This window comes from Hoplias malabaricus, chromosome 13 (genome assembly GCF_029633855.1).
Source record: "Hoplias malabaricus isolate fHopMal1 chromosome 13, fHopMal1.hap1, whole genome shotgun sequence".
Classification (NCBI taxonomy): Eukaryota; Metazoa; Chordata; class Actinopteri; order Characiformes; family Erythrinidae; genus Hoplias; species Hoplias malabaricus.
In genome coordinates this window covers 15,684,377-15,710,939 of record NC_089812.1, presented here as the reverse complement: position 1 = coordinate 15,710,939, position 26,563 = coordinate 15,684,377, and the positions used below count along the sequence as shown (strand labels likewise).

Below are 26,563 nucleotides of genomic sequence, written 5' to 3'. Positions count from 1 at the left end.
TAGAGGACCAGGCCTGGTACTGGAAGGTTGCCGATATGATCCCCAGGACCTGCAGAAACAGCCATGGCTTGAGCAAGGCACTGAACCCCGGGCAAATGCTCCCTGGGCACCAAGGATGACTGCCTGCCACTCTGTGCACTAGTGTGTGTGTTAACTGCCACAGATGGGTTAAATGCGGAAGACGTGTTATATGTTTTACAATGACAAATACAGGGGTTGGACAATGAAACTGAAACACCTGGTTTTAGACTACAATAATTTATTAGTATGGTGTAAGGCCTCCTTTTGCGGCCAATACAGCGTCAGTTCGTCTTGGGAATGACATATACAAGTCCTGCACAGTGGTCAGAGGGATTTTAAGCCATTCTTCTTGCAGGATAGTGGCCAGGTCACTACGTGATGCTGGTGGAGTAAAATCCTCCAAAACACCCCAAAGTGGCTCAATAATATTTAGATCTGGTGACTGTGCAGGCCAACTTCACTTTCATGTTCATCAAACCAATCTTTCACCAGTCTTGCTGTGTGTATTGGTGCATTGTCGTCCTGATACACGGCACCACCTTCAGGATACAGTGTTTGAACCATTGGATGCACATGGTCTTACTGGTGCCATGTGCAGTTAATGAAGATTGGCCACCAGGCTGCTCCAATTTAGCCATGAAACCTTCCACACTAAAATGACAGGTGTTTCAGTTTCATTGTCTAACCCCTGTAACTGCACATTACATTATCAACTAGCCATGCAGTCTGTCTATATAAACATGAAAGAATGGGTCATTTTGAAGAGCCCACTGAATTTGAGTGTGGTACTGTAATAGGTCACAACGGGTCAGATTGTGATATTTCTTCCCTCCTAGATATTTCATGATCAGCCCTGTGTGGTAGTACTGAAAAGTGACAACATGCAAGAACCACAGCACATCAGCTACAAAAACTTTAGACCATGTCAAATTACAGACTGTCATATTGATTTATTTTATATATATATACCCAAATGTTAATGCGAAGACAACAGACAATAGAAAAAAATATTTACAAAAAAATGACAGTAACTTTTGCATCAGTATGAAATGTTTGATTATGTGAAGTTCTCTACATAAGTGGCAATTCAACAGTACGACATTGGCTTACTGGAATGCATATGTAGAAAATAATTCATCATAACTCATTGCAGGAGCCTCACTTGCTTTTTCTCTTGGCTTAATAAATGTTTTAAGCTTCTGTCAGACTTCTGTAAAAGCAGCTCATGCTCATATGGCATTCCAAATTCTATACTAAGGTTGTACAGTGGGACATAAAGTAGCAGATGAAGGGGGCATTCACATTGGCTTCTTCTTCAAACCAAGTACAGCAACAATCTGAACCAGCTCACCGAGTGCAGGGACCACACTGCCAGAGAAAGAGAGAGAGAGAGAGAGAGATCAAATTTATAATCAAATGCAGAAGCAGTAATTCATCATTTTACCATACTTGTACCTGAATACATTTCTTTCATGCATTTTAGAAACAAAGTAAATTAAAAATGCTGCATATATGATTTATGGCAATTTATGTAAGAGATTACCTTTGTTGTTCAGTTGCCTTAGCCAGGTATGTACCCAAACAGTTTGAATTATTAGTTATCAATGTTAAATTATCAAATAATTTTGTACTTTAATGGCATTAAGTGAAGCATTGGGACCATATATCAGATTTGTATTTGTCTTACTGTGTGATCTTAATTGGGACATGCTCAAAGCTCTAGATTAGATAATGCAAGTTTGACTCCATCAGATTTTTTCTCATTCTACTAGATATGATTCAAATTCTCCAGATAAAGCTACTCTAATCAATGTGGTTCTTATAAACTCATTTTTTGGTAACAATCTTAATGACCATTGCTTCATTGCATGCTTATGTAAAAAAAACAAAAAAACAGTAAGAACAGGCAAAAAAGACATTTTAAACATTTTAATTATCAGTCTTTCTTACATGATTTGACTAAGGTGAAATGACACAGAATTAATCTAATTCCAACCTTCTGATCTAGGGATACTATTAAAACAAAAGAACGCCCAGTCAGATAAAATAATCTTCCGTCAGATCCGAATTAAGGCAACATATTTTTTTTAACGTAATTATTTTAACGAGCAGTACAAACACTGTGGTTCTGATGCAGTTTTGGAAGACAGCAAAGCTTCTTGAAAATAAACTATCACCTGTTCCACTAGCACTTAGATATTATGGCATTTTAAGTACAAATAGAATTCAAATGGCCAATAATTTTAACCAACATTTTATAGAGTCTGGATATGCTCACTCTTCTGGCTCACTCTCCAGTGCAATGTTAAACCTCAGGTTAGCCTCAGACTCTTCTGTACTATATTCTAACATAAATGATTTCTCTCTCAAGCCCATTGCTAATAAGCCAGCTTTAAAATTAGATGAGCTAGCAGCTCCAATCATAGCAACTCTTATAACAGATATTTTAACCTATCAATACACACTTCCAAAATACCCACTGAATGGAGACCAAACTGATCCAAACTGCTATAGGTCAATTTCCATCTGACCCTGCATTTCTAAGGTCTGTGAAAAAAATGTTAATAAGCAGTTAAATGTTTATCTTGATAAAAAGAAAACCTTATCTGGAGTAGTTAGGTTTTCCGACCGGGTTATGGGTGTGTCACTGCGGTTTTAAAAGTCCTTAATGATATTATATCCACATTGGATGCAAAGTAATACAGTGCTGCTATCTTCATTGACTTAGCTAAAGATTTTGATTCAGTTGACCAAACCACTTTAATAAAATTGTTGTGTAGGATAGGGTTCACAGATCACTCCTTAGCTTGGTTTTACTTTCTCTAAGATCGCAGAGTGTCAAATTAGAGAAAAGTAGTGTCAAAGTAGAGAAAGATAGTCCATTCTCTCACCCTTGGGTTATTAAAGGCATCCTTCAAGGGTCAATGGTAGGACCTACTTTATTCTCTGTATGTAAATATCAATAATATTCCCCTTGCTGCTGACAATGCTTTCATTTATCTGTATGCAGTCAACACTATTTTGTATGTCTCTGGCTCTTCCCTTAACCATGTACTGTCCTTGCTCCAAAATAGCTTCAAGATAGCTTTCTTTTCTATTCTATTTTTAAGCCAGGTTCAAATATGCCTTATCTGGGTATCTGGTTAGATATCTAGGTATTTGGTTAGATAGTAGATAGTTCATTGTCATTTTATTATCATATCATAAAGTTACAAACAAACATTAAGGTTAAATTTGGTTTCTTATTTAGAAATTGATCCTCCTTCACTCTTGCTTCTAAACTCACCTTGGTTCAGATGATGCTACTCCTTCTGTTTGATTATGGCGATACAGTTTACAGGCTGACAGGCAAAAGTACCCTTCAAAAGCTTGAGTCCCTGTAACATTCTGCTCTCTGCTTTGTCACAAATGCTCTCTTTAGAACTCATCATGTTCCCTTTACACTGGTTAATTGGCCATCATTATCCATGCATCGCAATATACACTGGTTCATACACATCTACAAAACATTGCTTAATCAATCACCACCTTACTTACAAAACCTGTTGCATATATGTACCTGCTTTGCTGCTAGCTGATTTTTATTTTAATTTGTGTGTGTGTGTGTGTGTGTGTGTGTGCGCGTGTTCTTGCTACCTGCCAGGCCGTTATTGTAAATAAGAATTTGTTCTTAATGACTTGCCTTTATATAACTTGCCTGTAAATATAACTACAAATTATATGGAATGTGCCAATAACCATGTTTACGGGATGCTTGCATTTTTACTCTAAACCTGAGCATTTCTTTGGACACACAGGATCCATACATTAACATCTTTTCAATTCTCCTCTTTCGCATTTTCATTCAGTGGCTTCAGTATATTTTAAGACTGCTCTTTTGCATTTCTGATCCAAGTCTATTAATAAATATCTCAGAAGAGAAAAGCAATATCTGGTGCACTAACCTGCAAAAGGCGAAAATAATCCAGTACGTCCAACATTCCCACTGCTGGAAGACAAAGAAGGACAGACAGACAGAGGCAGTGCAGTGAGCCGCCACAGCTGGACAAGTTGTCAGGAAAGTAGCCAACCTACTTTATGATCCATACATGAACATGGGATCTTAATGTAAACTTATATAATAAGATCTTGCTGTAATAGAAAATCACTTAAGAAGTCAAACAATAAAGTATTACATATTACCTGGACGTAAGGCTATAGAATAGATCGTCAAACAATTCTTCTGGAAGAAATTCAGTTCACTCCTGCTCTTGTGGTTGAGTGCAGTCAAATTCTCCCGGCAAACGTTCCAATACCAAGTGTAAGGCCATTACAAGAAACTGCACCCTATCAATAGCCTACATTTCAGAAGAAACATTAGGCAGGTGTCTATAAAGCTTTGGACATAGGGGGGCGTTCAGTGGCTCCTGTTGAAATGTATTAACAGTAGAAAACATATGAAATGTATTTTTATTGTATTTTATTGTAAATATATATATATATATATATATATATATATATTTTTTTTTTTTTTTTTTTTTCTTCATTGTTACTGGAAAATTATCATTTATTGCTCTCCTCAGAAAATCTATAGCTGTAAGGATACACAGGAGTCCTTGGTTACTCTTGAACATAGTGACACCAGAGAAGAATCCGATCAGTTCAACAGCAAACAGGCCCAGAGTTACAGACAGAGCTATAACCAACCTGTGTGTGAGAGAGAGAGAGAGAGAGAGAAAAGAGAGAGAGAGAGAGAGAGAGAGAGTGAGTGAGAAGGGGCTTACTTAATTTACTTAGTAAACAAGTGTGAATTAAAAAATCCAGTTTAGTAGTGTTGTTTTTTTACCGTGTCTCCTCATTTCTGTACTGCTCATCAGTAAAGTCCAGTGGCAAACAAGCCCTAATATTATTATCCTATAAAATATGGTTAAATGGTTAACAGGGTGATGTATAAGGCTGATAGATTACTGAACATTTGAAAAAAAAAAGCCATTTTCAGATCACAACAATGGTTACATTTTTTAAAATGGCTTTTATCAGGAGCCACCAAATATCTGGTGCAACACAGCCACGATTAACCGGAAATCTTGAACAGTTTTTCCTCTAGCCATAAAAATAAGACTTGAACTTTAATATGTAAAAAGCACTATATAATTCACTAAAGTTTGAATTAAATATTAACCCAAACCATTTAATCATAGTGACTAATGTTGTTATAACCAAAGTGACACCATGAAAAAGCTGACTATAACAGGCAGAAAAGGAGCTTTACCCGTGACCAGAAGATGGTGATGACAATTACAAGGTGAGCAGTGAGGGTGAGGAACCGAGCTGGAACAAGGCTGTTTATCACCGACATCTCAGTACAATATTTACATCAGCACGTCTACAATCCAACAACAGGGAACATCTGCCCAACAGAACACAAAAAACTCCAACTAGGACTTAGTGTCACTTTATGTGATCTGTAGGGTTCTAATGTCTGAATAATCTGCTAAACTATGTTGCGTACTTGTTACAAGTGCACTAAATCTTCTACATCACAAGTATCCACTACTGAAACACTGTACTGATATTACAAAATAGAATTTTAAATGCAAGTACACACTTGCTACAAATCCAGTTAGAAAACTAATGCACGTTATACTCTCTGATCACAAGTACACTTTCAAACAAAGCTTTAAAAAAAAGTACACACTAGCTTACTCTTCTACAATATAAGTGCACACTTAAAACACAAAACATAAGCTTTCAAGTCTGAACACAAGTGCACATTTCCTAGCTAGTGATACGTGTTCTAGAGCACAAGTATGCAATAAGTGTACTATGCTGCATGCAGTTTCACTGTTCTAAAGTCCAAGAAAACACTAGATAAGCATTCTAGACCACGAAGGCGCACTAAGATTAATGTCTCTTAGATTTAAAATATACAGGAGTTAACATTATAGAAAAAAAGTGTGCACTTGTTCCGTCTTCTAATCACTAGATGCGTTATCTAGAACACAAATGCACTAAGTAAGTCTTCTAAGATGGTAGTAAACACCGATAATCGTTCTATGCTCCGAGCGTGCATGGGATATTTGAATATATTTATAAAACGAAATTTAAGAAAGCTTTCTAACAGTAAATCCAGTGTAGCCTGAAAGCAGTCGTTAGTCGTTACTACAGCAACGTTTTCTTCACCGCAGTTCTGCCTCTTGCTGTTCCTCAGCTCCGCCCCCTGCTGGACTGGGTGATGAAAACGGTGGCTGTACGTATTTAAAATGTACTCAGTACTGTGAACGGTTAAAGTTTGGATTCAAAAGCCATAACTGACAATTACTGTGGAGTCAAGTTATTCCTCGTAAACATTTTAAGCTTATTAAATGACGTTCACGAATATTTTATTCTGAATATGTGAGCTCAGGTTAAGTTTATTAAGGTGTAATAAAGATTTGCAGCTCTAAATATCTACTACGTGTGTGAAAAGTGTGCGTATGTGTGATGTGTATTTATATTTATAAATGTGCATATACACAGAATATTTCTAAAAATGGGCAACAGTGATGTCTGTGAGTTTATTTATGAATTATTTATCATTTAACCCAGTGCATTGTTGTTAACTGCCTCATTTTTTTATATCATTTAATATTATTAATTAATTCATCCATTCATTGTCTGCAACCACTTTATCCTGGTCAGAGTCGCTGTAGGCCCTGTGGCCAGTAGGTGTCAGTATAATAGCTATTTCATAACCTGAAAAAAGACTCACTGTAGGATCTGTGCGAAGTCATTGCTCGTTTATAGAAAACACAGAGTTCACAGAGGTGATGACAGGAACCAGACATCACAAGCAATTCATCATTCAGAGACTTCAGAGAATTCTTTATTCCAGAGCCTACCCGGAATAAAGGAACACACAGTGGAGAGAGATAGTCAATCACAGGGCATGACACATTAACCCAGTCACCCTCACACCCACACCTGTGCAGTCGTTCACACAGCCAATCCACCTTCCAACGTATTTCTGGACTGAGAAAGGAAACAGAGAACCCAAGGCGAGAACCAAACCCAGAACCCTAGGAGCCTGAAGCTGTGGGGCAGTGGTACTACATTGACACTGTTGTCATAAACCCTACATTGGTTTCCCTAAAGCTCAAATTGATTAGAATAGGAAGAGAAAATTTCTGCAATCAAACTGAAGCTTAAATATAGAGGTGAGCACAGGCATAACGGGATCTAGTCTTGGGGCTTGATCTTTTCATATCCTGCTGTTTGCAACATCAGTGTATCATCTGTAATTTCACATTACCTCTTCAGAGCCAAACCCTACCGTTATTTCGACACAGTGGCCCTGATTACCAGTAAATATTCAGAAAAGGAAATGTGCTAATCTTCTGGGTCACCACCACTGTTTATGAGTTATGTTATATGTAAATATATACTATGTATATATTTACATATATATTATATATATACTATGTAAAATATATAATATGTATTTAAATAATCATTGTTTACAGTTAATATTTTTACTACATTTTGTTGATGTACTACATACGGAGAACTAACTTAATATGCACACAGGCATTAATTTGTGTCACACAGCTTGTATAATACGCAGTTAGTTTTAAAATCAAAAACAAACTTCAAACAGAAAGTGAGCCACAAAGCACCAGACTTAACAATATACGCTTTAAAATGTATACAGTGGAAAGTGTTCATTTAACTTGCTCTCTAAGTCAAAGCAACCGTTCTCAGCAACAGAACTCATTTTGCACATGTGTTTGTAAAACCATATTAGCCCCATTTTCATCAACAATACATTACTTACAAGTAAAATTCTTGGCTTTGAATATAGAATATTAAATCAAACTTATTTGTATAGCATTTTATTTTACAGCTGATAAAAAGCCATTTTAAAGATATCATGTAATAGGAAAATAGCTAAACATTTTAAACACAAACCCAGAGGAGTAACATTCCACATTCCAGTACTAATACTTATACACTGTCAGGACTGAGGCGGACAGTAGACTTTTATTTAAACAAAAAACAACAAAACAGAGATAGATCGACTTGGATAACTAGACAGGAAACTAAGATAAAGAAAGACCTAGACAGAGAGACTTGGAAAGAATGACCTGGACAGAGAGATTTGGAAAGATAGAGAGAACTGGACAGAGAAACCTAGACAGAGAGAGCTAAAGAGACTAACCTGGACAAAGAGAGCTAAACATATACCTAAAAAGAGAGACCTTAACAAAGACCTAAACAGGGAGAGCTAAACAGAGACCTAAACAGGGAGAGCTTAAACAGAGACCTAAACAGGGAGAGCTTAAACAGAGACCTAGACATGGAGATACATATATAGAGAAACCTAAACTGAGACTAAGAGACAGACTTAAATACACACTACAGACAAGGAACACCTGGGACAGATAAACAGGTGTGCTAGAGCACATGGCCGGAAAACAGACATGACAGGACCAGGGTGTGACGCACTGAAATGAAAAGATGCAGCACTTAAAGGTGTGTACATATTAGAGAGCACGAGGAGACAACACGGTAGATGCAAATGTAAGCAGGTATTGTCTGTGTACGAGGCAGGAGCTGGGGTGGAGTTTTTAGAAATCCAGACGGAAACAAGAACTTTGAACAATTTGAAAGAAGATGGACCATTGAAAAGAAATTTTGTCCTATACAGAGCCAAGCAGAAAACATCAAAAGTAAAAGAAAAACAATTTTTATTTCAGTTGCTGCAAACTGGGAATGAATACACCGCACAGATTAGCCTCTTGTCGAAATGTGCTGCCATAGTGTACTTTTATACAACAGTAGTTAAGCTAAATGTAGTGTATCAGAAAATACTGCCTACAGAAGTATAAGCTGAAGACATGCCCATTATTACAGTGAATTTGCATTTAATTTGCCGTGTAAGTTTTGTAACACTCAAGCAACTATTAACAGTAAACTAAGATTGTGTAATGCACTGAAGTAAAACAGATTTCATGCAAAAAACATTAAAAATGTTGGCTCTGAGCATGCGCAGAGCTACAAAGTAGCACATTTCGACAAGGTAGCACTACTCATCAGAATACCGGCACATCCTTGTTTCCACTGCTTGGTGTGCATCCACATCAAATCTAGGGCTGTACAGGGGTAACTGCTTAAGTGCCAGTATATGAACACATACAAATTTAGGTATCTGTTAATACTGACCTTGAGAAATCATTCACACAATATGATGTTGAAAAAGAGAAGTGATGTTTTGCAGCACTTTGACTTTTTAAACAACATTGTGTTGTGCAAGATTCTTCAATTTAGTTTCACAAAATGGAGTGATATCTGGTGGTTGTTTACTGGGGTTTTATAGAACCAAATGTTAATTTTTTTTTTGCTTTGAAATGTTTTCTATAATTTTAAGGCATACTCCCCATTTTAGTCCAAAAACAACATAAGTCATAAGATAAAATCTTGTATTCTACCTCAAACTGTGTTCTCTAATCAAGAAAAAGAAAAGCGTTGTGGGTGTTATGTCTTGTTAAATGAATTTAATCAAAAAAATTAATGCAGAGGTTCATATAAAGACCTTTTATACACATTTGTGATGGAGTCACATATTTTTATTATTATTATTTAATGCAACAGTATCCAAATTATTTGTTTGTTGGAAATAAACATGGGAATACTTACATCAGTGCTTTGCTCACATGCAAAAAACAACAGTGACTGTGTTCAAAAACCACATATGCACTAAAAACTTCACCCTCTGACAACACACCACTTCCACTGTTAACCACATTCTGCCGTTACAAGGAGCAGTAGCATCAGTTTCTCACTTATGTGGTGGGCATACAGCTGCTATCACCATGAGAATATCTTTTATTCAATCAGCAGCATAAAATAAAGACACATTCCACAAGTCTTAGATTTGATATTCAACAGAGGGACTACACTATTTAGACAGTTACCACTGACAAAAAGGCAATGAGTCAAAAAGGTAGTTAGCAAAGGTGGTTTCTATTTCACTGACCCCAGAGCAAAAGAAAAATTCAACACAAAACCTCTATAAATAAGCCACAATATACACACGAAAAAATAAAATAAAATAAGAAAACACTAATAATGATCAAAAATAAGCCCTGAGGCAGGGCACTAAAAGCCACTCTATTTTTTTTTTATGCAGTGACCCTAAAACACCGTCGTAGGTGTCAGCAGCCGAATTATTTTTTCCACTCTCTATTTGGTTCCAAGGGACACAAACAAACTCCTCTGATTATTCAGAAGGGTTAATCCCTGAACAGTTTAACCTGTTTCTACAGGTGTGTAACTCACGCTGCACAGATTCACATGTTGGTTTGCGAATGTGGAACTTTTATACAAGCGAATGTGTTATGCACCATGTATACCGCTACAAATGAAGCAAAACTGTGAGCGTACGATATTTTTGTACTTGTGTGTGTAGAAATGGATTTGTGCAGCTGCAGTGAAGAGTTTGTGAAGGTGTTCAGCTTTTTTTTGTGAGAGAGGAAAAAACTTATAGGTTTGCAACTCCTGAAGAGATTTTCTCTGTGACTTCAAATTTACTGATACACGTGTGTGACTATTTTCTACAACTACAAATCAGACTGTCACAGGTGCTCAGTGGTTTTGCAACAAATATACCTCCATGCAGTGATATCTGGAAACTGAGGTCAATTATAAGCCTTAACAGCGAAGTCAGTTACCCCGTGGCCTTGAAGCACCATATGCCTCGTAGCTCACTGGATGGCCAAGCAACCAAGCAAGGCTGGAAACCTGCTTATGACTCCTGAAGCAATTAAATTCTGATTTGGTTAGACAATAACTGGCTCAGATTCCACATCCGCAACAACACTGCACGCCCACAACAGCTCCCCTTTGTTGGTCAAAAACGAAATTGGAAGTAACTGGTGACCCTGGGGCATTTATCGTCCTGTCAACCCCGCAGCATTAATAATAACTAGTAATTAGTAATTAGTTAATAATAACATAGTATTCTAGGCTGTGCATAATTATAAAAAACTAAAAATCACCTTTCAGCTTGTCCGCAATGCCAAGAAATATAAAATAAATTAATAAAGCATTCCAATTCAATAAATCGATACTACTCACTGTATGTCTCAGACCCACCAGATAACAAAAACACTGTTTCTGTAGCGTCCCTTATCAGCCATGCCACACATCTTTCACAGAAAATGACGACCTCATCCTGTCACCATCCTGTGGAGATTAGTAAATCAAAATTAGCGTTGAAATCAGTATTCCTTGACTGCCTTTTGAACAGGAGAAAACTGGAGTGTGACGCACGAGACACTGCCACTGCTTTCTGTTAACTGCATATGTCAATAAAAGTAACATTACTTCCAAAACTTACAGCTGCTTATAAATGTTTAATCCATACATCTCAAAAAGTCCGTGGAGCCAGGTCTGGGGTGTGCCCTACTGGATCCGGGTGATCAGACAGCCCATGTAATCAACAAGAGAGAACCATGTGGATCCACTACCTTCAACATCCAGATTAAAGTAAGTAAGTAAGTAAGTAAGTAAAATTAATTTATAGAGCACATTTCACACAACAATGTCGACCACAAGATAAAACATACAATTCAACAAACAAACATTAGCAATTAAAATGTTAAGGTAAAAAGATATGTTTTAAGTCTGGATTTAAAACCTGCAAGAGAGGGAGAAGACCTAACATCCAAGTCTGTTCTAAGGCCTCGGTGTTGCAACAGAAAAGGCACAATCATCCACCATCCTCAGATGAGACCGGGAAACAGCTAGCAGTGACTGGTCAGAGGACTTTAAGTTCCTTGAAACAGTATGGGCTGCGTAACTTAATGTATGATGGTGCTTGCCTGTGCAAAGCCTTAGAGACAATTAAAAGCACTTTAAAATGAACCCTGTAATAAACAGGAAGCCAGTGTAGTGATGCTAAAACCAGGGTGATATCATCTCTTTCTTTTAGTGCCAGTCAACAAATAACCTGCAGCCATATTTTGTACAAGCCTCAAACATGCTAATGACGTCCTGTTTATTTCTAGGTAAAGGAAGTTACAGTAGTCAATCTGAGATGGCACAAAAGTATGAATTGTTTGTTCTTGAGCCTGTACAGAAAGAAATGACTTAATTTTTGAGATATCTCTAAGCTGATAAAAGCTACTACTTATGACAGAATTGATTTGCTGATCAAATCTGAGCTCTGGGTCAAAATGACACCAAGATTTTTAAATAGATAGATAGATAGATAGATAGATAGATAGATCTGCAATATTTCCAACAATGCTGTCTGCAAGTGAAGGGCCAACTAATAGAATTTCTGATTTTTGTTCATTTCACTGTAAGAAATTATTAGCCATCCGTGTTTTTACATCATTTTACAACACACTTAATAAGGTGACTCACTACATACAGGTTATTTGGTTTTAAAGGCAAGTAAATCTGATTATCATCCACATAACAATGAAATGATAAATTGTATGTCTGAAAAATGTTTCCTAGTGGAAGCAAATATAAGAAAAAGAGGATTGGCCCTAAAATGGAACCCTGTGGAACACCGGAACAGATAGTAGCCATAGAAGAAAAATTCATTTCCAATGTTAACTGTAATTGTCCTCTCACTTAAGTAAGATTTAAACCAGTCTAGGACTGTCCCATGTAGGCCAACCATGTCCTCAAGGCATTTAATGAGAACACCATGATCAACTGTTTCAAAAGCAGCACTAAGGTCTAGTAACATTAGTACAGCACAACCTCCCGAATCAATGCAGCAGTTTTCTTGATGTTGTCTATAAAAAATGCAAGAAATCCTCACAAATTTGAAGTGATACCCTAAGACTAGTACAAATACAGCCATTTAAAACAGAGTTTATTGTATTAAATAAAACCTTTGGTCTATTATGATTTCTAGAGGCCATTTCTGAAAAATGAAGGTGAGGTGCAATGCCCATCCAACCTTACTAAGAAGAAAGAAGCTGGAGCTGACATTTTTCTAGTCTTTAATTGCTTTAGTATTTTAACAATTATCATACATTTACTTTATTCAGGGCTTACTTTATTTATACCTAATGTCACATTCATTTTGACAAAGTACACCAAAAGACAAAGACAAAGCAATACAAAACAAAGCAGAGCGGTGTGACAGCAACACTACCTGTTGCCCTGGTGTTAAAACAGGCTCACTAAATGTGCAGTTACACAGCAATAGAGATTAGCAAAAGCTCACTGCAGTAAGAGCAGGCCTCTAGCCAAAAGGTGAGTGGCGTTCCTCAATTGACATATCAGCAAGTCGCAGCAGTGTTAAAAGGCCAATAAAGGCACCCAAGAGCAGATGATAACTAGCTTCTTCAGTCGACATAGCAGGTTTCCTTGTTTCAGGTGATGAAGTGGTGCAGGCAGCCTCCATTAAATAACAAATAATATATTAAGCAAAATTATAACATTTGTTCTGAATACATTTAAGATATTTATGATATTTATTGCTTGTACTGACACCTAAAATGAAACAATGCAACTTTTGTGTTAGTTGCATAACATGGGAAAAGCACAGACACAAGGATTTTCAACATATAATCATGATACTTACAGAGTAGAGGAGAAGAAATAGGAAATGGTGTCTAAGGAGACAAGGAAGAGGAGACCCACCCGCCCATCCACCCAAACAAAACATGTAAAATATCAGAAGTATCTGAATATATAACAAAATACACCCTCATTTATGAAAATATATAAAAAGTAATGGTCTCTCCCCCAAATTGCTCTTTGCTGGACAGAGGCTCAGTTTGCACTAAACTTGTACCAGACAATACAATGATTCGTTTTATGTTATCGTGTTTACTGCTCTACATGTAACCTAGCATCAAAGTATTCCTGTAAAAACCTAGTTAAACATGTGGTGGAAAATTGAAAAACTGAGTCTCTGAGTCAGTATCAAAGTGAGTAACAAACTTTTTGGAGTAAGGAAATGCAATGCATAGACCCTTCTATTCTCCTTCTTCCCTGGAACAGTTTCTCAAAAAGCCTTTATACCCCTAGCCCCTCCCTAATTATACAACAACTATCATTCTATTGTCTCATATGGCCATGAACAAAGTTACGTTATGTAGGTGCTCACTCTGTTTCTAACTATCTGTGATGTTCTGATGCATTCCGCTTCGAGACCATTTCAACTATCTTCAGTTATCTCAACTCAGTACGGAGAGGAAGGGAACTGAAGGTCAAGATGTGCCAACACAGCATTATCTGATACATACACACTGCTGCCTTCACAGAGTGTTCAAGAAGGGAAAACAACGTTAGTCACACAAGCATATATGGCTTTCGCTTATATAGATGAAACTAACAATCCCTTTAGTTTATTATGAATCATTTCAATAAACAAATTCCATCACAAGCAACATAAACTGTAGTTAATGCTTGAAAAATTATTGCAAAATATATGAAAATGATCAAATATGGTGTACCATGTACAGTTTACCAATGATATGGCACAACATTTAGATAGTATATTTTATTATATGCATATTTCCTGATTTTTCCCAAATACAAGCTGAAACATGGACTTAAGCAAATATGTCCACTGACTTTTTGACCATCAGAGCTGAGTCCTTTTGATTCAAATGTTTGAAAATTTTGACAATACAACCATAAAAAAAATAACCACGAGTTATTTTTAAATGAAGTCCTTTATTTAAACAGGATATCCATGGGTGGAAAGGTTTAGGGCAACAAGACTGCACACAATTACTGACAGGAAACCAGCACTGAGTGCAAAGGAAGCAGATAATGCAAACCAACATTAAAACTGGACATCAAGGCTTTAGGAGAAGAATGGCTGTATGGGCAGAAACATTAAAACTCCAGGCAGTACTTTGACAGAAAGAAGCACTAAACCCAACCAAATTCCTACACTTAATTTGAACTTATGAACACTGGAGGTTCATTCCTGCAGGTTAAAAAAAAACAAGTGTTATAAAAATGATGGAAATTGCAACAAAGGCACAGGGTGTCACAGTGGCGCAACAGGTAGTGTTCCTGTCACACAGCTCCAGGGTCCTGGGATTGTGGGTTCCAACACCACTCCAGGAAGCTGTCTGTGAGGAGTTTGGTGTGTAATCCCTGTGTCCTGTTTCTTCCCATAGTCCAAAATTACACATTGGTATGTGGATTGGCTACTCAAAAGTGTCCAAAGGCGTGAGTGTGTGAGTGAATGTGTGAGCGTGTGTTGTCTTGCAAAGGACTGGCACCCCCTCCAGGGTGTGTTCCAACCTTACAGGCTCCAGAACTACCTCGACCATGAACTGAATAAGGGTAAATGTTGTAACACAGTGGTAAATGTCACTATGTCTTATTTTTTATTTATTACATTTTTTTGAGTATGTTGCAAGCAATCCATTCTAAAAATGTTTATTATATTCTTAAAATACTATTAAGGTGGTCATTGAAAACACTGGAATATTTTGTCATTAAAAAATTTACAAGCGAATTAACAAATTCTTGTTTTAACAGTAATCCCAACTTTTTTGAAAATGGTTGTAAACACTAAACTGCTTATTTTTAATTTTCTGTAAAATATGCATCCTTTTTAAGATATTCCAGGAGTTTTATGGGGGTCCTGACCTTTGAAGAACAGAATGAAAGCAAGCAAACAGCGCAACAGATGGACTACAGTCTGTAATTGTAGAAGAAGCGCAAAGTTCCCCTGCTTCACTGGGTGTGGTTCCATAGAGAACTAGATCACGGAAACTACCCAGCTGAAGGACTATAAATGTGAGTATTACTTTTCTATTTTATTCATTTTTATTTTTATTGATTTGTAGATATTATGGCATCATGTGATCAATAAAATCGAAGTTGCCTTTAGAAGTTTTTGCTGAAGGTGATGCTTCTTTTGAAGCTGTATATTAAATAAAGAAACACTACATGTCCAACTGTATTGGCATAATTTCCTATACTACACCACAGCTATTAAACCAAAATGTTTAATGCATTTTCCCACTAATTTATATTGGCTTAAATAATGGGCAGAAATAAACTAATATAATCTATGAAATACAAATTTATTCCCAAAGAGATGAACAAATTATCAAAAAATAAAGTACTGGCTAAAATTAACATGTTATTGTTATAAGATACAAAGGATTACTTAACAAGCAAATAATACCATTGTACAAGAGCAGTTTGGTCTTCATGCATCAGGTTGATGTTTTACTGTATTTTATTTCATTTGTATATCACATGTTGATTCTTTTTTGGCATCAGAGTGAAATGTAATGTGTTCCACTTTCTCACTGCTGCTCTAACTCATGTTGCACAAATGATGTTCCATGTTTGTACTGTAATATTGGGTATTTATTGTTCCTCGATTGACTTTTTTTGTTGTTTACGGGGTTTTATGGCGCTCAGTGGACTGAATTTGTTGTTGACGTCCGTTTAATTGGACACGTTTCCGTCGAATTTGAAATAAGTATTACTTTAATAGATGGACATTCCATATTTAAGTTTCTAAAATAGCACCGATAATGAGATAAAGTAGTTATTTTGTACCATACCTAAGGCTGTGTCCTCTAGTCGCGACACAAATAAACGGTGGTCAGGTCATTAAACTCCTCCGCGGTCTCACTGGCTCCAAACTCATCTCAGGAGCTTTGTCCAGATCCAAACCTGAGTTTATATATCCTTAGAATTTACTCATACGGTCCTGCAGTGAACTACCGTGTGAACGGTGTCCCAAATCACTCAGCACCTCAAGCACAGCACGCTACCACCAGCGATACATTCAGCGGTGTAACATTGCTTGGAAGTCATGTGAAATAAGAAATCAACTCTCTTTGATTTATTCATTTAATTTTTAACGCAGTTATTGAAGATAAAAATGTTCCTTTGGACCGTTCTCAAAGTATTTTAAAATTTACCAACTGATGAGAAAATAACAAAAAAGGTCCAAAAATACACTCTCCCTCTTCGGGGGAGGCGTGTCCGTCACGAGAGAGTCGCAGACACCAGTCAAGTGAAGTTCAAAGCAAATCAAAGTATTTATTTTACAAAATTTTGGATCCAAGAGAATTAACACATTGAGGATAGTGTGATACCCCTCCCAAGTGAAAACTCTGACCTCCCATCATCTGACTCCAAGTTATACCCCAGATGATGTATAGCCTGGTGGTGAGGCGTTTCTGGCTGATTAGCGTATATTAATATGCATAATTTCACGTGTTAGTACTCAGCTCTTCACGTGCAATATTCAGGTGCCTGTTGTGACCCTGAAGACATTCATTATCTGGCCAGGCTGACCATGGGCCTCTCTTCTCAGCACTTTTTCCCTAGAGACTAAAATTTAGGGAGTTAGAAATACACTTCAAGGCCACAAAAAGGCCTCCATGCCCAACACTATGATGTCAGTGTGTTACAATTCTGGAGTGCACGTCAAGGTTAGACGTTAAGAATTAAAACTGTGTGTCAATATCAAGTTATCATGCCATATAGTGAAGTTAGCTTATAATATGTCTTTAGGAGTAATTATCATATGAGTTAGTAGTGCAGAATCAAGCAAAAATGTTTAACTACATGTGTAAGTAATTCATAATGTAAATGCTGGTTAGTCATTCATATAAATTCATATAGGGTACAGGATTTCACACAATGAGTATGTAGTTATAACTGCTAATTTAACTAATCATCAGGATATTTGTCAACAAACACAAAGTAATAAAATTGTTTTCCACAACATTATGTATTTGCTAAATTTAATATATGTGTATATCATATCACTTAATGTTGAATTTATAGGAATTTACATAAAAAGTGCTTTGATAGATAGATAGAAAGATAGATAGATAGAATCTTTATTGTCTCTATTTGTCACATACAAAGTTATACTTTATTTATAAACATATACACGGAATCTAAATCAAATCAGGTTTATTGAAATGTCACATTAACATTATTACTAAATTCACAAAGTATTAAAAATAAATAAACACTGTAAATACACACATTAACTTATGATATGCAAACAATATAGCTACAGGAGTTTGGTGTGTTCTAACAGTGTCCGCGTGGGTTTCCTCCGGGTGACTGTCTCGGAGGAGTTTGGTGTGTTCTCCCAGTGTCTGAGTGGGTTTCCTCCAGGTGACTGTCTGTGAGGAGTGTGGTGTGTTCTCCCTGTGTCTACGTGGGTTTCCTCTGGGTGACTGTCTGTGAGGAGTGTGGTGTGTTCTCCCTGTGTCTGCATGGGTTTCTTCTGGGTGACTGTCTGTGAGGAGTGTGAGCTCCCACGGTCCAAAAACTTGTGATGAATGAATGAATGAATTTAAACACAGTCACAAAAATCATGTTTGTATATAAATTAATAGAAGCTGTTTTATACAGTACCAATCAAAAGTTTGGACACATCAGTAATGTGACACATTAGTCATTGGTGAAACAGGGCTATTCAGTGTTGGGACAGCACATCTCTGCACAACGTTACGGTCTCAAACTCATTAAGAAGGCAAGTAGTTCTACAAATTAAATCTTGACGAGGCCACAGCTGTTCACTGAAAACCATTCTACCATGGCTACTTCGAAGAATTTAAAATATAAAATATTCTGGTTTGTTCAACATTTTTTTTGTTTACTACATAATTCCATATGTGTTCGTTCATAGTTTTAATATCTGATTAATTAATTAATTAAATACGCAAACACTGAACATGAGTAGTGCCACAACTTATCTGGGAAGACATGGATGTATATGGGTCTGGCTTTCCTTTGCTTTTTTTAATTCCTCTGCTCCTTATGCTTCAATGTAGGTTGGCCATTCTTTTGGCTCATTTTCTGCTGCTACCCTTCATGTTCTTTGTCAAGCTTTTGGTTCTGTAGCATCACGGCAGCATTTTATATGAGCAAATTTATGACTTAGACGTTTTAAACTTGAGCATATTTTTTAAATCCTTGAATAATCTTTTAAAGCCAATATAAACAAGAAGACTGTAAAAGGTCTTTATTTGCCAAAAGAAAAGTGGAAGGTTTGCATTTGACTGAGTTGTGTTTATACATAGCAAACATCCGGGGCTCTTTTGTGTTTACAATAATGTATTTAGTGGAAACAGACTCTCTGTGATTTGATTCTGAACAGATCTCCTTGTATGAAGGAGATTAAAGTAGCCATCATTTACTCTAATTATCCTTAATCACATTATACAACATTCATTACAATGACATATGTAAAAAAAAACTATTCTGATTTGTTTGTTACATGTCTTTAAATGGAAAGTTACAGTGAAGTGTTCAGACAGGGTTTCTGGTTCTCACATCATCTGATAACATGTTATTATTGATCTGTTATTTACCCATGAAGGGAATGGAACTCTTTCAGCTGAGTTCTTACAGCTCTGCACTTTAGTTAGGTCTCCAGGAGCTGAACAGTTTGTAAAAACAGGATAGTGTATCCTAACACACTCATAGCATATCACTGAGCATAACACTGGTGCAGGTGTGGCTCAAAGCAGATGAAGTCGGCTCTGCACGGGGTGGTCTTCGGTTCAGTCCATAGGACCTGCAGGAAAAGATTATTTGAATATGGCATGTTATTTGTTTGTTGGTAACAGATATCCTGATAAGTCTATTGTGAGAAGAACTGTCAGTGAAGAAGCTTACCACCTGGTTCCGGCACATTTTCAAAATTCCCACCTTTAAAAACTTGGAATGTGTGCAAACAAACATTGAGCTTTGATGAACTTTGTTTATGTTGTTTAAAGAAGTATAACACACCTGTGTTCTTTGTATGAATCAGTGATGCAGAAAAAGTGCCGAATGATGTGAACTGGGAGGAGAACACAAAAAAGCAGCTCTTTTCCTCCTTAAGTTGATGTTTCCCTCTTTTTTTCTCCTTTCTTGCTTAAATCTGTTTAATTTTCATCCTCCTTTCCTTGTTTTACATGTCTTTTTTTCTGTGTTTTATTTTCTCTTTAGTGTGTTTCTGTTGGATCATTTACTAGCTGTTTCTCTATGAGGTGCAACAGTTCCTGAATGTATCTCTGGGGTTTCAATAGCCATCTCTCCAGCTGAATACAGTTTGGAGAATCACCCTGCAATTTTGCATTTGTGGTAGTGGCAGCACTAGAGAACCCCTACCACTATCAGTCTCTAGTAGAAGGCAGCAGCGAATGACCCCTTACAATAAGAATACTCAGCAGAACTAAGTTATATTGTTTTATGATGTTATACAGATTTATTAAGGCATTTGAAACTTGATATTGTACATTCATTATGTTCTAGGTCTGTAATATTACTCCCCTGCTCCACATCTTAGGTCAGGAGTAATTAATTAAAATTCATCAAGGTCCAGCTAGAGAAAATCGTCTCAAGCCAAAGTCTGGAACATAATGTATAACCTGCGTTATGATCAGTGCCATATCCTGTACACTGAAGTAGCCTTGCAGTTATAGCAACATTTTATGTAGTTATAACAACAGAATAATGACAATAAGGATCGCACAAAAAATTTATATCAAACCTAAAACTTATAACTTGCAAACAAAATATCCAGCTCTGATGTTTGTGCTCCACGACTTTTGTGCCTGAGCTCAGAGTTATGCGCGTGCTCTCTGAGTTTTGTGCGCGAGCTCTCAGAGTTCTGCGCCGGATCCCTGAGTTTTGCGAGCGGTTTTGGCACCAACCTATGGAACGCCTAGAGGGTCAAAAAAGGCATCTAAAAGACGTTCACTTTACAAAACGTCGAAAAATTCGGCGTTTCTCCCGGCGTGGTGTCGTTAATTACACCGTAAAAGTATAAATACCACCATGTTTAAAATACCAAGGTTCAAAACGCCATAAAAATAATGTTTTGAACCTCCAGGGTGCCGTATTTCACGCCGTTCCAAAGCCAGACCGACGGTGTTAAAAGCGCCATTTCAAAATAAGATAATGAGCTCAAGAACTATTTCAGCCCACCTCTGCCATGTTAAAATAGTCATTTCCTCATTGGCCTGGTAGAACAGTTTGCTCGACAGAAGTTGGCATTGAACAATCTCCTGCCTGCTGATGCCAATGAGTGCAAAGTTCAAGTTCAAGAAGTTTATTGTCATTTCAGCAGTAAACAGTGTTTACAGTACTCAGTGAAACGAAATAGTGTTCCTCCAGGACCAAGGTGCTACATAAAACAATACACATCATTAAGATTAGATTAGATTAGATACAACTTTATTGTCATTGTGCAGAGTACAAGTACAGGGCCAATGAAATGTAGTTAGCATCTAACCAGAAGTGCAATATATAACATTATTTACATAATTTACATAAAGTGCAGTTGTGATTATTTACATAAAGTGCAGTTGTGAAATGACATTGTGATTGTGGATTGTGATTAAAGTGCAGTTGTCATATGACATTGTGATTATGGAAGTTAAAGTAACCATATATACATATTGAAGTATAAAACATGTAAACAAAGTAACATTGTGTAGGTGATGCATTAAGTACTGAAGGATAAATTAAATAAAACTTTACAGAAGGTGTCATGTAGTGATTGTGCAATGTTTGTTTAAAGTGCCTGAATAGTGTTCATCCGGATAACAGCCTCAGGAAAAAAACTGTTACGAAGCCTGTTAGTGCGGGAATGGAGGCTCCTGTAACGTCTGCCAGATGGTAAAAGGCTGAAAAGTCCATGATTTGGGTGGGTGGCATCCTTGACGATGCTACTTGCCCTGCCCAGGCAGTGTTTATGGTAGATGTCCTCGATGGTAGGTAATTCGGTGCCTATGATGCTGTTACGTCGGTCTAGGAGATGGTTATTGGTGAATGAAATAAAGTAGAAAGAAGAAAAAAAAGAGAAACTCACACAGTTTAGAATAAATGAAAAAAAGTTTATTTACAAAGAAAATATGGATATTAAACAAAATCAAACAATCAAATCTTATAACAACACACAAAACTTAAAGCCATATCTCCAGGGGTAAGCCACGGCCAAAATAACAAACATAACCCAACACTAACTCCAACCCCAACACTAACTTTGCTGTTCAAACCAATAAACAAACAAATGACAATAAATAACCCTGACTCCCTATCTAACAATAAACCAGGAGAAAATAGATAAACTCAAAAGGCGCTTACCCCCTTCCGGCACAGGTGACCACAAAAATAATAAACAGAACACAATTAACCCACACAAGGAAACACACAGTCTCCAGAAGTTCACAGCTAACACACACAGGGAAACACACAGTCTCCAGATATACACAGAAGTTCACAATTGAAGAAAAAAAAAAAGCCCGCCGATCTTCAGCTTCCTGCTTCTTTTATAGGCAGACACAGGAAGCACCTCAATAGCCAGCAATACCGGATATCTCCACAGCTCCACCTAAAGACAGGGAGGGATAGCAAGACAACAAGAAAAGGAAAAGAAGAGACACAGGCATACAACTCGTAACAGATGCGCTGTGCTGTTTTTACCACCCGCTGGAGAGCTTTGTGGTCTGCAGCACAGCAACTGTCGTACCATACAGAGAGGCAGTTGGTAAGTATGCTCTCGATGGTACAGCGGTAAAAGTTCACTAGTATCCTGGGAGACAAGTAAGCTTTCTTCAGACTCCGAAGAAAATAGAGGCGCTGCTGCGCCGTTTTGGTGAGGACGGAAGAGTTCAAGGACCAGGTGAGATCATTGGAAATGTGGAGACCAAGGAACTTGAAACTGGGCACCTGATCCACTGCAGTTCTGTTGATGTAAATGGGGGCGTGAGCTTGGTTCCTAGTCCGTCTGAAGTCCATGATGATCTCCTTTGTTTTGAGCGTGTTTAGTACCAGGTTATTGTTATGGCACCACAAGGACAGATGCTATACTTCATCCCGGTAGGCTGTTTCATTATTATCTATAATCAAGCCTATCACCGTGGTGTCATCTGCGAATTTGTGGAACGCCAGTGTTCAAGGTGGATGAATGAAGGTTGCCTAATCTAACAGATTGGGGTCTGTTAGACAGGAAGTCTAAAATCCAGTGGCAGAGTGATGTGCTGATACCCAGTTGATTGAGTTTGGATATCAGCATAGATGGAATCACTGTGTTGAATGCAGAACTAAAATCGATGAACAGCATTCTCACATATGAGTTCTGACAGTCCAGGTGGGTTAGTGCAGTGTGTAGTGCTGTTGAGATAGCGCCCTCAGTGGATCTGTTGCTACGATAGGCAAACTGGTGTGGGTCCAGCATAGCAGGCAGGCAGGATTTCAAGTGGGAAAGAACTAGTCTTTCAAAGCACTTGGAAATTATTGGGGTGAGTGCAACGGGTCGAAAGTCATTTAACTCTGAAGCAGTAGAGTGCTTAGGCACAGGCACAATGGTGGCAGACTTAAAGATGGATGGTACAGCTGCCTGAGCAAGCGAAACATTAAAAATGTGAGTGAAGACACCCGCAAGTTCCACAGCACAAGCTCTTACCACACGGCCAGGTACACCATCAGGGCCAGCTGCCTTTCGTGCATTCACTCTGCTCAGCATGCGACTGACGTCCGAAGTGGAAAGTACAAGTGGGTTGTCGTCTGGTGGAGGATCGTTTGTTGAAGATATCTTGTTGCCCTGGTCGAACCGAGCGTAGAAGTTGTTCAGCTCATCAGGGAGTGAAGCACTGTTGGTAGATGGAACAGAGCTGGGTGGTTTATAGTCAGTCAGGGTGTGAATTCCCTGCCACATACGCCAATGGTCAGAGGAGGTAAAGTGCTCCTCAATCCGGCATTTGTAGCAGTGCTTGGCTATAGCTATTCCTCTCCTCAGGTTAGCTCTGTCCAAGCTGTATGCTTCCCGGTCTCCTGATCTGAAGGCAGCATCTCTGGCTTTGAGCAGAGTGTGAACCTCTCTGTTCATCCAGGGCTTCTGATTAGTTATTATTGTCTTTTGTGATGTCACTCTGTCCACACAGTTGTTGATGTGTTTCAGGACAGAGTTAGTGTTGGTGTCCAAGTGGATGTGTGAGCCTGTGGGGGCTCGGGCAGCATACTCACTGCAGTCGGTGTGCTGGAACTGTTGCTGAAGGAAGGAGTCAGCCCCATCCATCCAGATCTTTACAGTTCTGGTTGAAGGCTTAATACTCTGCATGACTGGAATGTATTTGGGAAGCAGCAACAAAGAAAGATGATCGGAAAGTCCAAGATGGGGGAGGGGTGTTGTTCTGTATGCATCTGCCACGTTTGTATAAACGTTGTCCAAAGTTTTTTGTCCCCTTGTGGTGCAGGAGACATTCTGAAAAAATTTTGGTAGTCCAGATTTTAAATCAGAGTGGTTGAAATCTCCTGATACAATAAAAGCTCCGTCCGAGTGTGTATTTTGCAATTTGGTGATAGAAGCACAGAGACACTCCATAGCCGAGTTAGCGTTAGCGTCAGGAGGCACGTAGACTACGGCTGAAACAATACAGCTGAACTCACGAGGCAGGTAGAAGGGTCTGCATTTAATGATCAGGAACTCCAGGTCTGCAGAGCAGTGGGTTTCTACAACAACAGAGTCCGTGCACCATGCTTTGTTTACGTAGATACAGTTTCCTCCGCCGCGGGTCTTGCCCGTAGTCACGCTTGACCGGTCAGCTCTGAACAGCGTTCGTCCCTCCAGCTCCACCACGCTGTCCGCCACATCATCCCTTAGCCACGTTTCCGTGAAGAACATTAAATTACAGTCCCTGAGCCAGCTCTGTGTGAGGGTCCAGATTTTTAATTCATCCAGCGTCCCCGGCAGCGAGCGAACATTCGCGAGAAAAACGCTAGGTAATGCCGGCCGGTGTGGGTTTAGCCTTAGTTTAGCATGTAAGCCACCGCGCTTACCTCGTCTTTGTTTACGCTGGTGTCGCCAGCGTCGGGTCCTTCCGGTCAGCAAGATTGACTCGCTTGGTCCCGGTGTTCGGATCATCTCTGGTGGAAGCTGGTTGAAGTCGAACTGATGCGTGAATCCGGTGTTTGTGCAGTGAATGTTAATTTCCAAAAGTGTCTGTCGTAGCTGTAGTTCGCAAGAGTTATTTGCGCAAGAAAACAGGAGATAGCTAAGTAAATAAGTATAATATTACTAAAACTGGTAAGACGCTGAGCCTCGCGGTGTGATCACGACGCCATCTTGGTCATGATTATTTTTTTAAAGTGTAACTGCAAAGCTAGTGCAAACATAAAACACTCATTAAAGTGCAAAAGACATGGCTAAGAAAATACAAAACAATATACATACAATACAATACGATAATACAAGACAATACAAAACCATAAGTAACCATGATGTAGACAGGATATGTGTAAACAGTACACTCATTTTCAGTATATCATTTTCAGTCCATCAAACCAGTGTTTTGTGAGGTTGTGTGTGTGTGTGTGTGTGTGTGTGTGTGTGTGCCATTCTTTAGTCCAGTCTCAGTCTCTAGATGTTCAAGAGTCTGATAGCATGTGGGAAGAAGCTGTTACGGAGTCTGGATGTGAGGGCTCGAATGCTTTGATACCTTTTTTCAGAAGGCAGTAGGTTGAAACGTGTGTGTGATCTCCCACAATTCTGATTGCTTTGCGGATGCAGCGAGTGGTATAAATGTGTGTGATGGAGGGAAGAGACACACCGATAATCTTCTCAGCTGTCCTCACGATCCGCTGAAGGGACTTGCGATCTGCCACAGTGCAGTTCCCAAACCAGACAGTGATGCAGCTAGTCATGATGCTCTCGATGACTCCTCTGTAGAAAGGATTGGAGGTGGGAGATGAACCTTCTTCAGCCTTCACAGAAAGTAGAGGCGCTGCTGGGCTTTCTTTCTGATGTTACTGGTGTTAGTGGACTGGGTGAGATCATCCGCTAGGTGAACACCAAGGAATTTAGTGTTCTTGACAATCTCCACAGCAGAGTTGTCGATGTTCAGCGGCGAATGCTCACCCCTTGTTTTTCTGAAGTCTACAACCATCTCTTTGGTTTTGTCCACGTTCAGAGACAGGTTGTTGACTTCACACCAGTCAGTTAGCTGCTGCAACTCCTCTCTGTATGCTGACTCATCGTTCTTACTGATGAGACCCACCACAGTCGTGTCATCAGCGAACTTGATGATATGATTTGAGCTGTGCATCTCTGCACAGTCATGGGTCAGCATTGTGAACAGCAGTGGACTGAGCACACAGCCCTGGGGGGCTCCAGTGTTCAGTGTGATGGTGCTGGAGGTGTTCCTACCGATCCGGACTGACTGAGGTCTCCCAGTCAGGAAGTCCAGGATCTAGTTGCAGAGAGGAGTGTTAAGGCCCAGTATATTCAGCTTCCCGATCAGGTGCTGAGGAATGATGGTGTTGAATGCTGAGCTGAAGTCTATGAACAGCATTCAGGCATATGTGTCTTTTTTGTCCAGGTGGGTGAGTGCCAGGTGAAGCGTGGTGGATATGGCATTGTCCATTGAACGGTTTGGACGATACGCGAACTGTTGAGGGTCCAGTGTGGGGGGAAGTAGGGTCTTGATGTGCCTCATGACGAGCCTCTCGAAGCACATTGTGATTACAGGAGTGAGTGCAATGGGATGATAGTCATTGAGGCAGGACACAGAAGAATTCTTAGGCACAGGGATGATGGTGGTGTTCTTGAAGC

General features: G+C 38.6%; 2 protein-coding genes across 5 annotated transcripts in view; one reads left to right on the top strand and one right to left on the bottom strand.

Annotated features, from left to right (window-relative positions):
* Positions 1-962: 962 nt before the first annotated feature.
* Positions 963-16,571, bottom strand: tmem107 (transmembrane protein 107). Of its 4 annotated transcripts, XM_066641593.1 has the most exons (9): positions 11,678-11,735; positions 11,378-11,507; positions 11,116-11,223; positions 6,752-6,877; positions 5,273-5,410; positions 4,847-4,914; positions 4,607-4,707; positions 3,966-4,062; positions 963-1,389 (listed from the first exon to the last, which is right to left on the bottom strand). In XM_066641593.1, the coding sequence occupies exons 5-9, from the start codon at positions 5,357-5,359 to the stop codon at positions 1,320-1,322; spliced, it is 423 nt and encodes a 140-aa protein (XP_066497690.1). In that variant the 5' UTR covers positions 5,360-5,410; positions 6,752-6,877; positions 11,116-11,223; positions 11,378-11,507; positions 11,678-11,735; the 3' UTR covers positions 963-1,319. The 4 variants fall into 4 exon arrangements, with proteins under 4 accessions (XP_066497690.1, XP_066497691.1, XP_066497689.1 ...); XM_066641594.1 differs by lacking the exons at positions 6,752-6,877; positions 11,116-11,223; positions 11,378-11,507; positions 11,678-11,735 and adding an exon at positions 16,554-16,571; XM_066641592.1 differs by lacking the exons at positions 6,752-6,877; positions 11,116-11,223; positions 11,378-11,507; positions 11,678-11,735 and adding an exon at positions 6,123-6,222.
* The window catches only part of LOC136664412 (NXPE family member 3-like), a 25,398-nt gene continuing 13,854 nt past the window's right edge, over positions 15,020-26,563 (top strand). Inside the window, exons 1-2 of the mRNA XM_066641589.1 lie at positions 15,020-15,312; positions 15,592-15,771. The gene's annotated coding sequence lies outside the window, so the exon portion shown is untranslated. The remainder of the gene's footprint in view (positions 15,313-15,591; positions 15,772-26,563) is intronic.